We start from the raw sequence: 15,485 nt of genomic DNA, 5'->3' as shown, positions 1-15,485 counted from the left end.
GCAAGCCAGGTACTCACACACCTCTGGAATTCCGCATGGGAAATGCAGCAGAGCAGGAGCAGCAGCCGCTCAACCTGCAAACGGCTCGTTCTGCACAGAAAAGGGGCCCCAGACGCATGACAAAGGCCGCAGGAAGTTTTGGATTCCTTCCGTCTCGAGAGGAATGCTTGCGGAACGTCTTGTCATTCATGCAATCATCAGAATGCCTTCTGGCGGAGTCTGGGTGTGGGTGTTTGGGGGTGGGCGTGGGGGGGGGGGGGGGGTCGGTCGGTTGTCATGTAAGGGTTTTCATAAAGTTCGGTGGAAAGGCCAGGGGAGAATGAGTGAAGGCAAGGACTGACTTGGCAGTTAAAATACTTTCCGTCTTAAGCAGAACAAAGGCTTCAGCCAAAAGTGTTGATTGACCAGGTTGCTGGAAAGCCTGACCGCATAACACAGAATTGGACTGCACAAGTAACACTAAAAATTTGTGAAAAGATTGCAGAATGACAAGGTTCTGATCTGCTGCACCACGCCTCTCTCTGAGAAAGTTTAAGCCAAATTACTGACAAGTTTGTTCCGAATTCCAGGTAAATGAAAAGACTGGAAAACCACTTTTTTTTCCAAAATGATTTTATTGGGAGAACTACAAAAATGTACAGTACAAAGTTAACAGTCTCACACTCAATTTGTAGTGAACTGACTCCCCAAAAAAATATTTATATTACAACTCCTGTTGTCTTTTTGTCCGTTTTTTTGTTACATTCAAAAAGCTTTACTTCTGATAAAGTAGTCAAAAAAGTACATAGTGCGCATCCCGTGTACCTACTATGTACAAACAAAACTTGTTCAACCACTCCCCCGTCCAGCAAGTTTGGAAGATTCAGACCATTTAATCTCTAAAATAATCAAAAAAAAAAAGAAAACATTTAGGAATGGGGAATAAACAAATAGACAGCTGCAAAAAAAAAGAGCTGCAGCTCCAGGTTAGGTCAAAAGTGGTAACAACCTGGTATAAAATGTAATTCAAACCCAACACTACATTCAATTCAACTGGTGTAAAAATATACATTTAGGAAAAATACTTTATTTGGATAAATCTTAAGGCATGTAAGATTGTGGACCCCTGCAGGCACTAGACAGGATAACACTGGGGCGCAAGGGATTGCTACATTCTCTAGCACGTGGCTGGAATCACAGTGTGACCTCGTGCAAAATACTTTTTTGGTTAATTTATTTGCGTGGGGTTTCTTTGTCACTGAAGTCTGATCTTAAAAAAAAAAAGAAAAGGGAAAAAAGCTTAAGGCTAATAATGTTTGGACGGTCTGTACACCACATCAATTACATTCTACAGAAAAAAACCTACAGAGGGATTCTCAAAAACACCTTCCACAGCATTGACACGAGACCTCCAAACAAACAGCAATCACGCAAAAAACCTTTTAATAAACGTAAACAAGGAAACAAAATTAATGAAATAAATATCACATACAATCTCTTAAATTAAGATTTTTTTTTACTCATTTACAATAAAATAACCAAGTGAAGTTACAAAAAAAAAAAACAAAATATATATTACTGTGAAAAGAACATACACTCCACTTATGCAGATTAATAATGGCGATCATAATTTAAACATAATAAAAGAATATAGATCTATTGCTTCATCATACTCGATAAATACAGTATGGACACAAAAAAATTACCAATGTAGCCTATACTTTTCACAAGATAATAAATAAGTTAAATAGTACATAGCAAGTAACGAACCGCTATGTAATCACTCAAAACAGCTAAAAAAATATATATTCAACCATCAGCAGTGATTTCCCAAAACAAACCGAACTCCGAGTGCTTTTAACTAAGCATCAAACTACTCTAACCAAACAAACCACTGTGTGGCGCTGTGAAACAGATTAGTTTTGGAATGGAAGTTTTTAAGCTTACATAAACGCACACAACTCTGAAACTGAACTTATGTCAAGGCATATTCTTGGCAGGATGGAGGAATTTTAAAACCGCTTAGTCTTTTCGTTTATAAAGTTGTCCAGAATCTTTCTCCTTGTGTGTAGTTTGCCTGATAGACCAAAGATTGCCGTTAATTGCAGCTCAAAAGTCACCGATGGAATGCCTTCTGGTGATGTCTAGTTTTTAATATAGCTAAGGTTACGTAAAGAAAAACTAATGCCGTGTCAAGAATGGGTTCTGTCTCTCAGCAGTTTTTATTTTAAAAGCAGATCTTGTTGCTTTAGTCGTTGCTCGTCAAATACGTTGTCAAGGGAAAACAGAAAAGATAGCGTCGACTATTGGAATCTCAACCCCTTCCAGACATCTATTGCAGATAAAGTAATTAAAGTAGGAGTTAGTCATCGGAGATCGACAGCCTGCTAAAAATTGGCAAACGCCTTCCAGCATCCAAACTGGGCGATTCAGAGCCGCTGAGACTTCCAGAAGAGCTGAGGGACCCGCTCACATAGCTCTCCCGGTCTGAGAGGGAGTCGGGCGGACTCGGAGGGGAATCAAACACCGGCGACTCGGACAGGCGACGCAGGGACTGCAAGTGGCTCATGTTGTACGGGGGAGAAGGGGGGCAGACGTTGGTCTGGAGGTTTCCGTAGTAGGCACCATTGGACTGACTGCCATAACCATTCTGGGTATGAATGGCAAGAGGAGTGAGAAGGGCTTTCAGGTCCTGTCCGGGGAAAGAGAAGGCGCTGTTCACACATGACATCGAGTTGGGTGACAGGACGTCATCGTAGAAGTTGGATGAGCATGAGGAATTGGATGAAGGGGGTGGAGGTGTACGCGAGGTGGGACTTTCAAGCAGTGGAGATTCAAGTCCGTGATGACTTGAAAAGCCAGAGAAACTGAGGCTATGGTGCAGCTTTGGTCTGTCCCTTTGATTATATGTGGCGTGCTGCTGCACCGTCTCCCGTTGACCAAAGCCGCACAGCTCCCTGGCCGCTTTCGGTTCTCCTTGCATGTTGGCATTGCTGGGTGCTGGTCTACGCTCGTCAGCGTTGTGGATAAAATGACAGCGAGGACCGTAAGGGCAGAAGCCAATGGTGTGGAAGGTGCGGCAGGGCTCGGTTTTGTACTTGGGGTGGCGAGACAAACTCCTCAATTCGTGGTACCCATGGGCAAATTGGCACTTCTCTCCGTATTTGCACGCTCCGTTTTCCTCAAACGGCCTGCAGAGCTCGGTTTTGTAGCGGGTTGAGTTAATCTGTGAACCCGGCTTCTGCTGCAAGACCTGCAGCTGCTGGCTGCGTTCCCCGTTTTCGCTGTATGCGCGGTCACGGAACTTGTTTTCCTTGTTCATCATGGCAGTTGTGGAGCTGCTGGTCACGTTCTCCTTTAGGTTGCTGTAGGAACTCACTGGGTACTTGTTGCAGTTGGTCAAAGAGTCCGCATTGCTAGCTGAGTTCCTTCGGAAAAAGCCAGTCGAGTAAGAACAGTTGTTGGACGTGCTCGATGTTGTCACCGGAGCCCCCACCGCTTTCTTGTCCAGCATACTATTTAGGTGGATTGCATTTATGTTAAGGCTCTTCTCCTGCTGTTGAGAAATTAAAAGCAAAGTGAGTAGATCGGCCAGTGATATTGACAAAGTAAGTACAAGTTGAATAACTCCCAAAATATTATTCCTCCTATTTTTTTAAGAGTAGAAAGACAGCGTGGCAATTTTGTACCAGTACTTTACCAACGACCGACAGGCTAGTTAAAAGTTGTTAGCTAGCTAGCTTAGAAGAATAAAAACGTGATTGTGCACAAACCCAACATAACTTCCAAAGACCAAGAGCTAATTACCTTGTACAGCATGTCGATGTCGTAGAAAGCGGACAGAATTGTAGCAGACATTTCTTTTTCTGAGGATTTCGGCCGCAGTAACTCTCTCATGGAGGACCAACCAGGATCCTTGGGTGCACGGATTAATTTATTTAGCCACGACTGATATTTTGAAAGGCGCAATCGGGAGGAGAGAAGTGTGCAATTCCAGAATCGATCCAATGCAAACCTATTTGAAAGCACAAAGTTTCTTGTTTTGCTGCAAGATCTCTTCTCCAGAACCGCCGCGCCAGAGTGCTGCAATTGAGAATCCTGCCTGCACATGTATATAAATGCCCGCAGCTGCTTACGGGGGAGGAGCTTATTTCGAACATCGCCGGATCGCTGGTTGGCCACCCCCTCCTTTCATTACTCTTCAGTGCAGCTCCGTCCGGCTGCATTAGTACTAAATCAGAGCGGCGAGGGCTGCATAATAAGCAAGCGTAAACGCGAAGTTCCTTATCCTCGACCCAAGACCACGATCGTGAACAATAGTTGGCTTTTGTGTTTTCCGCGTCTTAAGTTTTAGTAGTTGAAATCTACATCAAGAAATCGCTTCACAAATACATCCTCCTAAACTTGACTTTGGATTTAAGTTAGCTAGCGGTCTATTTGGCACTATATCGTATGCAGTTCTAGGTTTGCTCAGTATTTACTGCTATAATACAAATGAGTACATTCTTAATTAGAACTAGTTTAATGGTTAAATTAATCGTTTAACGTAATCACCAAAATGAATTTTAAACAGGCTTTTAAAAAGTGATTCGTCTTTCTAAATGAATGTAGGTACAAACGGACTCTTTCACCTTCGCGAAAGTGGCTACTTTTCTTAGCAAGACAACTTGAAAGTTAAAAACCACAACGTTTCGGTATTGACACCAACCATGAACCAGTTCATAAAGTATGCTAACCCCAATTCTCACATGCATACGAATTTTCTTTAAACCAAAACAATCCTTTTATGACCAAGTTCTCTTTCCGAGAATATTCTGGAGTCCTAGTTGGCGAACTTTACACATACAGACGGCTAAACCAAATCGTAAATGCAAGGTATGTCGCCGCACTTGGGCTGAAAACCATTTTGGTTCGCAGGGAGAGAATATACAGGGTCTTAAAATCTTCAGCTTTTACATAAAACAAGTACGTCTATGAATTACAGTAACCAAGTTAGCTGTAGCGTACATCTATCTTAAATTCGTACTGCAAATAACTGCAAAATGCCAACGTCCAATATGTCCCACATTTGTCTTTGATGTCTGTTAAGCGACCATGCAACTACAAAATTTAAAAAATACGCAAAACACCGAAAGACCGTAACTGGGTGCATTTCGGAGTTGCGGTTTTGATGTGGTTTCTAACTTGTTAATAGGATTTGACTGTGAACTAACTGGGAGATTAGAGCTCCGCCTCTGCTCGCCCACTGACACATCTCAGAATGTGTGTGCTTGTGCGCGCGCACCAGGGATAAGAATGGAGGGAAAACGGAGTGGAGACAAGTTTCACAGGTTGCAGTGCTTGCATAACCGTCATATTCCTCAAGCCAACTGACCCCTTTCTGAATCAGTAAGCAGACGCAATACGCATTTAACCCACATTAAAAGGTTTTAACAATGTCGCTGTGTCCCCAGACGTGCTTGTAGGCACCCACAGTAGTGTCATAATATACATTCCCGTTTTTCTGAGCAGACCAAAGCTCACGAGGCGCAACTATAGTTTTGTACAGTTTATAGGTTAAATGCATATTGAGGAGCTTCTTTTGTTTTCTGAAATTGAGAAATACCAGAATGTTGAATTTTGGTGAGGACGATTCCTTATGAATGAACAGATTTTATCGAACGCAATTAGGGAAAAAAAAATTCTTGCATTCCGGAAAGAGAAACCCCACCCAAGCAAGCTGCTCAACTCAAGGGAACTGCAGGAATGTGATGCATTTCAATGCTGGCATGGTACAATACTGCCCCCTCGTGTTTAGAGGCAGCATTTGTGTCCAGTTTCTCATACTCGATTTTCAAACAAAAACGCATGTTACTGGTGTTCTCTTCGCTTTTTCACTTACAACTGGTTAAGCTTCACAGTTACATATACAAGGGGTTCCATTTACCTTCATTACAACTAGTTCTATAAGCGCATGCAACTGTACCAGAAGATGGAAGTCACAAGAAAGTACAGCCATTCATAAAGAAACGTTGATCTGTACTAGATAAAAACCTGAATTTTAATTTGTGTGGCTTTTTAACAACTACATTTCATAAACATGTTTAAAGAGTATAGTGACAATGCCAATGTTATGCAACGTATTGCAGTTAGATTGTATGACAAACCAGTTTTCCTCCAGGGATTAATATTGTGTACACTAGTCTACCTGTTTGCACAGGGAAACCTCTTGGTAGGCAGATACTTTTCTTATGTACTGACCATGCCAGTAAACTGAATTTAACGATCATCACTTCTGCCAATATTACATCACCCGTACAAAGTCCCACTTCCCTGCTCTCTGCCCAGTGTTGACCTCACCTTTGAGAACTTAATATACGAGTCATTTCAGATCATTCAGGTAAAATTTTTAACCTTTTTACATCAATTTAGTTAATGTATATGTAAACAGCAACTCTATCAGATCCAATCAAGCAAAATGATTTAATCACCTGGTAATTAGGGTATCTTATTTTAACCGGCACCACCTGTTTGTCATGGAAACTAGCCAAAGTTCTGATGAAATAAAGCAGTGGTCCCTGCCCCCCCCCCACTGGCCCAGGGCATGGCCCTGTGCTCCCCGAGCTGCTCCAATCCGGCCTGTGTCAGTCAGGGAGTGCTGCAGAATGGCAGCGGAGCGGCGCTATTTCTGGAACCCACAGCCTGCCTATTTCTGTTTGTCGCACATAACAATTTTGTGAAATTTCTATCGCCATAAATTGCCAGTTTCTGCGACTCCAGTCACCACAACGGCATCCTATTTTCTTGAGCCATTAAAAGGCTGTGACTACACAGAAAAATAAAATGAGATAATTCACGTATGCTGCTTAAGACTCGGGTTACTTGGGAAGTCTTCAGATGATTTCATTATATTTGCACGGTAAAGGATTAGCTGTTCAGGAAAAGGGAAAAACAAACAAAAAAGCAGCAACCGCTGCAAAAAAAAAACAACCCAATGACATAACATGCTGGAATTTACTACAAACCCTCAATTTAGAGCTTCAGCTACACTGCGAAAGCATTTACAGAACATGTCTTAATGTCAAGAGTCGGCTTGATGCGGAGACGGCGACATCCTTAGAACTCTGAAAAAACCCCCTGTACAAACCTCCATCCGCAAAAACCGCTCGCCCATTACGCTGGCTGTGTTTTTATCCAGGACGTTTCGAGCACATTCAAAACATTACGTCACTTTACAGTAAAGGAATATTGCTACTAGGTCCCTGGAGCCCCCCCCAGCTCTCTGCTCAGGGTCACACACATCTGACACTGCGCCTTTGTAATGTCTAAATTGTGTAACCAAGGCGACTTTGGGGAGCGAAGGAGTGAACTTTTTTCTTTTTTTTTTCTTTTAAATCCACCTCCTCTTCTGGATGCCATATTAAGCGCTGACTCTGAATGCCCCCCCCCATCCCCATTTGAGCAGGGAGATTGAAATCACATTTTGTTCCTGCGTCGGAATTCAGATTCCTAAATCCCGAACAATCAGGCCCTGCCGAAAGGAGCGATGCAAGAAAAGCCGCGCTCCAGGGGGAACCCGAACCCCAGAGGTCTGTCCAATGGGAATCCCGCTCGCAAAGATGAATCGCCTTTTCGTCTCTAGGGGCGACCGTAGAACAAACAGAAAAAAGCCTGGGGGAGCTGGCAGCCGTTTTTACAGGGGGCGCAAACACACGGGGACGAGCACACAAGGGCTCTCTGTATTTGGACGACACTGACTAAGCTAGCGGGCCCGCCGGGTTGACCTTGTGACAGATTAACCACGTTTTCTCTAATGCCTAATCTGTGATCGGCCGATACCAGGCCTTCGTTTTCCACATTCAGAGCTGGAAACCTCAGAGCCGCAGTGTCCACCCACTCACACCAAGAGAAAACTCAGCCCCAACACCCCCGGAGTCACCTTCAGGTGCTGAACACTTCCAGGCTCTCCCCAATTCAGCACCAGGGGATGAATACGCTGCTGTTATCTTGGCAGGCTCCACCTTACATTACTAATTAAAAGGGCAAATCCATCCCCCTTACAGGCTCATATGTTCATTCTGAAGTTACCTACACTGAGAGCTGAGGGCAAAGAGTTTCTCAGAGGGCATTTAAAAGAGCATTTAAAAGGTCCTAGCAGTTAGTAAGTAAATAAACTAACGCCCGCAGCCTCGTCTGTGAGCTGCGGCGTTTTTATGCTGAGTAAGGAGTAACCAGGACACTCACTCACAGGCTGTTCGCTTGACATCACAGGACACCAAACATCAGCACGCTAAGCTTGGGTTGTGGTAGTACTGAGGTGGACTTAGTCAAAAATAATGCCCTCATCCAGTCATGAAAAGCAGCGCCATTTCAACATGATCTCTGTTTAACTGCCAGTATTTAAACATAAACATAACATGCAGGGCAAAATATGCACCGAGCAACAAAAAAAATAATATTTACAGCAAAATTAAAAGGTAATACAAAATCCTTTGGTACCACATGCACTTAAACTGTGGTGAACAGATATGAAATGGTTAACTTTGTTTTGCTGATGAACACCACAACAGAAGAACTTGGCCCAAAAAATAGTTATTTATTTTTCTGAACACGTAAACGCATACATAATGTGTTAATATGAAATAATGACAAAACCTTTGGTCCAAATTTTGGTCTTTAACACGTGCTGAAAGTTCTCCTCTAGCTTTGTGTACTGTCAGTGTATCATAAAGCAGCAACTAATAATGCTGTTTGGAAGCTCTGTGACTAGATCATAATACGAGGCGGGGCCGTGGGGGGTAGAAAGAAGCTGTTCCAGAAGAGTCTCTTTTTCTTTGTTTGAAACTGAGGATGTGTGTCCTTTAGCTCACCATGTGCATGGTGGCTTAGCGTTAGGGGCACTCAGCTGAGACTGCAGGAGGCTGAAGTAGAGAAGCCTGAAACCAGATTCACGAGAAACCACATCCCCCCCACCCCCCTCCACACCCCCCCCAAAAAAAACCCATGCCTCATACACACAGAGATATCACTGTGACCTCCCCCAGATACACATACGCATGCAGGCACAAACACACGTACGCGCGCACACACACACACAAACACACACACACATGCGCAAGCACACCCCCCACCCCCCAAGTTCAAGACTACGCCAGTCATGTAAAATATTGATATAATCAGCTTATTTTTTATTATGCGGGGGAAAACCAGTGGGACCTGTGTGTGCATGTATTTTCAACATAATGTTTCACTCTGCACCACTCAAACTCAATGTCCTTTTAAAATGAATGCTATTCAACTAAAATAATCTAATGCAAGGCACTATTTAAGACCACCATATACAGTACAACAGAATTATATTCATCCCCCCAGGTCAACTGGGAGTGAAACATAAGAAAGCAATATTTGATGGTTAAAATGCACTGCAGGCATCTCATAACTTACCGGTGGTGAATGTGCACGTGTGTGTGCGCGCACGTGCGCGCATGTGTGTGTGTGTGCATGCTAGCACACCCCCTGACTGACTCAAAGCCCTGACAGGAGGAGGAGGCATCCCCCTGTAATTAGTGGCTCCAGAACTTGAGCAGAAAGGACCTGGGCTGTTTCATCAGTTTCATAGTGAACATCACCCTGTGAGCTGGCACAGTCCTTCACAGACACATTCCCCACCACCATCCCAGCGTCAGCGCCTGGCGGGCGGTCACTCACTCAGCCAGTCAGTCAGGCACTGACTCTGTGCGTCTGCCAGTCTCTCACTCTGGGGGTTCGGGGCTGTAGTAAGCCTGGAGGACAGGCCCGATGTGTGTGTGTGTGTGTGTGGGGGGGTGGTTGTGGGTACCCTAATGGGACTGGGCCGCCGGTATCAGGGACTTCAGAACCTCCAGGGCGAGCTCCGCTCTCTCCCTCTGCACGTCCAGGCGGGCGTGGTCGATGGTGCAGGAGAACTGGGGCAGAGGAGGCAGGGCGTGGAGCTTCTGCCGGGCGGTGTGGGCGTGGTCTCCCGCCAGAGTCCTGAGCGTGTCCAGCTCCGCACGGCTCGCCCCGGCCACACCCGACGCCACGCCCGGCACACGCAGGAGGGCCAAGAGGTGTCGGTGCAGCAACCGCGCCCACCGCAGAGGCTCCGCCCACAGGTTCAGCTCCCCCTTTTCAAACAGGAACTCCTCTTCATATTCATCCTGAAAAGGAAGGAAAGAGCAAGGGGGCGGAGTCGTCTGAGCAAGCTTTCTGGGGCTCTGACTGGAGCTCAATCACAACATGTCCATTACAGATTTATGAACCAATGAGCAGATGATGAAAATGAGCAGAGTTCCCGGTTCTCGTCTCTCCATTACCCCCCTCTGCCCGCCCGGCCCTGCCCTGCACTGCCCTGCCCCGCCGCCCACACAGGGCACATTACCAGGCGCGATGTGTCCTCGCCGCCCGCCTCCGGCTCGCCCTCGCCCAGCAGCCACTCGGTCAGCACCAGAACGCCCGCGGGCACCTGCTCCCACACCTGCAAGAGCTGGCACAGGAGCCCCACCCCCAGGTCCAGGGCCACAGGAGGACACAGGGCGGCAGGGGCCACATCTGGAGCAAAACAAGAGTGGGGGGGGGGGGGGTTCCATATAAACGGCAGAACGGACAGTAGGAGGCAGGTCTCACAGTTTGCAATCTGCTCGCAATCTGCAGCATGCACAACAGCAGGATGGATGCACAGCACCAGGGTGAGATTGATGCATCGCTCCTCTCGCGTGTGCACGCTGCACGCTGGGCCTGGAAGTCATTCAACAGAGCCATAACTCACAGAAGCACACGCACACACTTACACATCAGCAGACGCCTGCATATTTGTGTACACATCACACACACACACACACACAAATACCTCAGCTGCCACTGATGAGATATGAGGACGGCCGCGGCAGGCCTGCTTAGCAGACGGGAAGTGAAAAGGTGATGGAAACACACAGGAAGTGGGTAGGTGAGAGGGACAGGAAGTAGCGCGACCGAGAGGTGCTGGCGTTCCCACACAGACGCCTTCCCGTGCCTCCCCGGCCGGCTGCCAGCCGTGGGGTTTACAGCTCCAGTTGTTCTGACTTCAAAGTGTCCCCGGACGTGTGTGACGACGTGCTCCGGCCCCCTCCCCGCTGACCTGATACCAGCCCGAGAAGCTCAGGCTGAAACAGCAACCACAGGACCCCACCAATCGGGAGCGCCCTCCTTTAAACAGCACCTGCCGGTCAAAACGACTACGCCTGCCGGGCGCGGGTGAGCAGACAAACACCTTTACGCCCATTCATCCTCTTTGGATGTCCCGCCCACCCCCGCTTTCACACACGAGGCTCTGCCAAACAGGGGGCTAGCCGCCTGCTAGCGCAAGGCGACAGTTTTCCCACTCCAAACAGGGGACAGGCGGGGCCTGAGATTTCAGAACCACACACAGACTGAGACCCACTGATTGCACAGCCTCAGCTGAGATTTAGAGCTGAGAACCAAGTGACACGTCCTTTCTTCACCAAAGGCCTTCGACACCCCCCATCTCTTAGCTCTCAAAGCTCCGATGTCAGGGCCATTCATCATAAGAGCGAAAGCCGACGCTTTTCCATTGGATCCCGTCCAAGTTCTAAAACACAACAAACCCAAACATTAAAAACATAATGGGAAACTCAAGCTGTTTTCAATTCCGGAAAGTTCTGAGGTTTCGCACTTCGGTAACGCAATTTCCCCGACTCTCCTCAGCTTACAAACTGACATACCCACTTTTATAGTGTGTGTGTGTGTGTGTGTGTGTAGATGCATGTGTTTGCTTAATGTGTTCTTGATATGCGTGTGTGCTTGTGTTTGATGTGAGTGAATGTGTCTGTCTTCATGTGTTTGACGGGCGTTTGATGTGTGTCTAAGTGTGTATCTGTACGTTTGATGTGTGTGTATTTGTTCATGCTTAACGGGTGTGTGTGTGTGTGTATTTGTTTGGTTTTTGACATGTGTGTATTTGTAAGAGTTTGTATTAGATTTGGGTGCATTTGCATGTGTTTGTGTCTGATGAGTGCGCGATTGCGTGTGTGTTTGTGGTTTGATGTGTGCATTTGTGCTTGATGTATTTGTGTGTTTGTTTTTGATGTGTATTTGCTTTTTGGTGTTTGTATGCATGTTTGATGCGTGTGTATTCGTGTGTTTGTAGCGTGTGTATTTGTATGCGTGTCTGTGTTTGATTTTTGCGTGTGTATTTGTATGCCTGTTTCTGTTGTGTGTATTTGTATGTTTGATGTGTGTATTTGGATGTGTGTTTGTGTTTAATGAATGTAATGTGTGTGTATATGTATGTGCATTTGTATGTGCGTTTGTGTTTAATGTGTGTATTTGTATGTGTTCGCATTTGATGTGTGTGTATTTGTATGTGCGTTTATGTGTGTATTTGTATGTGCGTTTGTGTTTAATGTGCATATTTGCATTTGATGTGTATTTGTACATGTGTTTGTATTTGATGTTTGTATTTGCTTGTGTGTTTATGTTTGATGTGTGTGTACTTGCATGCATGTTTGTGTTTGATGTGTGTATTTGTCTGTGTGTTTGATGTGAGTGTGTTGCTTTGACTAATCCCCTGCGTTTGTTCCCAGGGATGAAAAGACCCAGCTTTCCCGCCAGTGAACGGATTTACGGGAAGCGGTGATTTAAGTGGGGGTGTGGAATGGGACAGGACTGGGACGGGACGGGACGGGACGGGATCAGGGAGGGGGAGCAGCAGCCAGAGCCACAGGGGCCCCGCGCCTCCCCACCAGTGTCCAATCAGACCCAAAAACACGCGCGTGATCGGACGCTAGCGCGCGGGACGGAGTGGAAGCCGCCCGCCCCGCCCCGTCTGTGGCCGACGGGCTCGGCCTGCGTGAGCGCTCGGCCCTCCTGCAGCCAGCGGACTCTACGTGCCGTGGAAGGAGGACGGTTAATTCTGGTAATCGATCTGTGGGAGCCCTCTGGTCTGGAACTAATTAAAAACTATTAAATAAGGAAAAGGGAGCTTTGGTGTTTGACAAATCCGAGGCTCCAGCCCGGCAGCTGGGGGGTGTCGGGTGTCCGGGGCCGGTAAGCAGGTTTGTGAGACGGTCGGGGCCATGAAATCGGAGAGATCTGGGCTCACAGCACCCCCCCCGAACCACCCCCCCTCCCCCCCACACGCTGCTTGCACAGACAACCCATTCCATTATTATCTGGCTGTGCAGCGCCGTGTCATGTCTACACAGGAAGGGGAAGCACCGTAGATTTTTCTTGTTTTTTTTTTTTTTGGAGGGGGGGAGGGGGTACATTAACAGAGGAGTCGTATTCTCCCCACCCAAACGCCTTTCCCCATTCACGTCCCCACATCAGAGGGAAGGGGTCTGCCCTGTGCTTACCTGGTCAACGTACCTGCAGACCGCAGCGCTCTGTCTGTCAGCTGCAAGCCCACCGGGCCCCGCCCTCTTTAGCCCCGCCCCTTACGGAACAGGTGGCGGTGGAACGCCAGCTGAACGCAGTGGTGCCAAGCATGTGAGCCCCCAAATTCAGGAGTGACTGTGGCTCCTTCCAGATAGACCTGAAGACATGCGGTCTTAGCTGGAGGTCAGACACCCCTAAGAGTACGCACCCACCTTTGCCCCGTGTTTTTAATTCAACCCCCCCATCCCCCACAGGTTTCTCCATTACACACCCATACCACACACCCGCGGCACACACACGGACATGCACACACACACAAACCACATACTCGCGCGCACACAGACACACACACGGACATGCACACACACACAAACCACACACTCGCACATGCACACCCACACACACTCACAGGCAGGAGGTGTTGTGTTGTTGTGACGGCAGTGCCAGGAAGCAGACAGAGGGAGGGAGAGAGAGGTGTTTGGGTGAGAAAGAGAAGCAGGTTTTTACGACCCACACTCCCTCCTGAGGCCCACGTGAAGCCAAGGCCATGCCGAAACCTTCCACAGCCCCCTCACCCGTGCCTACCTCACACCCTCCTGTCCTATATCACGGCCTGCCTAACTCAAACCCCAGGCCCCCACGCCCTGAAAAGTGAAACTCAGCCGGGTGATGTCATCGGTCACACGTCTGTGATCTAAGCAGAGAGGAAGTGCGAGTCACCGGAGGAGCCTGGGGAGCCTGCAGACGGGCCGGGCCTGTGGGGCCCCCCCACTCACAGGACAAAAACCTCTCTGGGGGGGGCAAAGCACTGCCACCTGCTCAGAGAGCTGGCAGATGGCAGAGGAATACTGTAACCAAGGTGACACACCAGCTTGCCAGTGTGATGCAATTTCCCCACGTGAAAAAAAAAAGACCCAAAACAACAAAAATTGTTCTATTTTGGGCTGCTTCTGAGAAAACGGTACCGGTCTAATGAGAAACTTGTGCGCCATTTCAACACAACATGCCCCTGTTCCATGTGCCTGGTCAGACATTTCTTTCGCAATCACGGCAGGAGGGGTCAAATTAGACCAGCTCCAGACCAGTTTAATGAATGAGCCACGCTTTGCTAAATCAGGATGTCCTGGCTTAATGATTGAGCGATCCTTTCTTTGCTAAATCGGGGGCCGCCACTGCCCACCCCTCCCGCCCCCACTAACATTCGGTGTGATGAATGAACGAACCGCACAAATGGTTTACATGTTAATGCGGTGAGTCATGAAGAAATAGGCTGACACAAGCCGAAGGGCGCATTAATATCCATTACGAGCCCATGACATCACTGCGGTCGTGACTGGAACCTTCTGGAAAACAAAAACCAATCAAAGGAAAAAAAAATTATCATAATAACAGCGGCAAAACAGCATACATCAAACTCGGACGAAAACTGAGGCGGATTTAAAAAAAAATATTAAGTGGAAAGCGCAGTAAATCAGGTAGATGCAAAAATAAAATGAAAAATCCCCCGTAGCCTACGCTGGCTGGCTGAGTTCAGGTTACAGGAGGGTTTCCATGACCCGTCCTGTCAGGCTGCCCTGAGTCAGGCTGCTGGCCTCCAGGCCCTGGACTGCTTAGCGAGGCAGAGGTGGAGTTTGGGCAGCTGTGACTCTACCCTGCTGCCCCCCTGCCTGCGGAGAGGGCAGAGGCTGCGCAGTACCGCTGTTCAGGCGTCCTCCCCGGCCCAATTACTGCTAATTAAGCCTGCCTGAACGCAGCCGCCAGCACCCCGTCAACAACCACCCGCCCCCCGCAATCCCGTCTGTGGGACCCCGTCGTCTCGTTTCCCAAAACCTTGCACAAGGCCTTCCAATATTTCAACAACCTCCACCCCCCACCCCCCCACCAAAAAAATGGATGGAGGAGAGCGTTTGGAGTGGCATTAATTGGGCCCTTTCAGCGTCGGACTGTGTTCCCCGCACACTGGAGAGGAGCCCGCACACCGGAGGGCCCAACCGGAGGGAACGACACGGAGGGCCCCACACGGAGGGAACAGACGAGGAGAACCGGAGGGAATGCAGACCAGGTGGGAACGCGCGGAGGGGGAACGAGACAGAGGGCACGAGACCAGAGGGGCACGCAGACCAGAGGGGGCACGC

General features: G+C 47.8%; 2 protein-coding genes across 3 annotated transcripts in view; both read right to left on the bottom strand.

Annotated features, from left to right (window-relative positions):
• Positions 1-594: 594 nt before the first annotated feature.
• zfp36l2 (zinc finger protein 36, C3H type-like 2) lies at positions 595-4,081 on the bottom strand. Its single transcript, XM_064317960.1, has 2 exons — positions 3,787-4,081; positions 595-3,535 (listed from the first exon to the last, which is right to left on the bottom strand). The coding sequence occupies exons 1-2, from the start codon at positions 3,874-3,876 to the stop codon at positions 2,342-2,344; spliced, it is 1,284 nt and encodes a 427-aa protein (XP_064174030.1). The 5' UTR covers positions 3,877-4,081; the 3' UTR covers positions 595-2,341.
• Positions 4,082-9,123: 5,042 nt separating this feature from the next.
• The window catches only part of thada (THADA armadillo repeat containing), an 80,894-nt gene continuing 74,532 nt past the window's right edge, over positions 9,124-15,485 (bottom strand). For both annotated transcript variants that reach the window (XM_064317958.1, XM_064317959.1), the window contains 2 exons: positions 10,358-10,527; positions 9,124-10,136 (listed from right to left, as the gene is read on the bottom strand). In XM_064317958.1, the coding sequence (XP_064174028.1) occupies positions 9,798-10,136; positions 10,358-10,527 (509 nt within the window). In that variant the 3' untranslated portion in view covers positions 9,124-9,797. The remainder of the gene's footprint in view (positions 10,137-10,357; positions 10,528-15,485) is intronic.

The sequence above is a fragment of the Anguilla rostrata genome, chromosome 18 (assembly GCF_018555375.3).
Source record: "Anguilla rostrata isolate EN2019 chromosome 18, ASM1855537v3, whole genome shotgun sequence".
NCBI classification, from domain to species: Eukaryota; Metazoa; Chordata; class Actinopteri; order Anguilliformes; family Anguillidae; genus Anguilla; species Anguilla rostrata.
The sequence above is the reverse complement of the archived record's forward strand: the minus strand, read 5'-3'. Positions and strand labels throughout refer to the sequence as shown.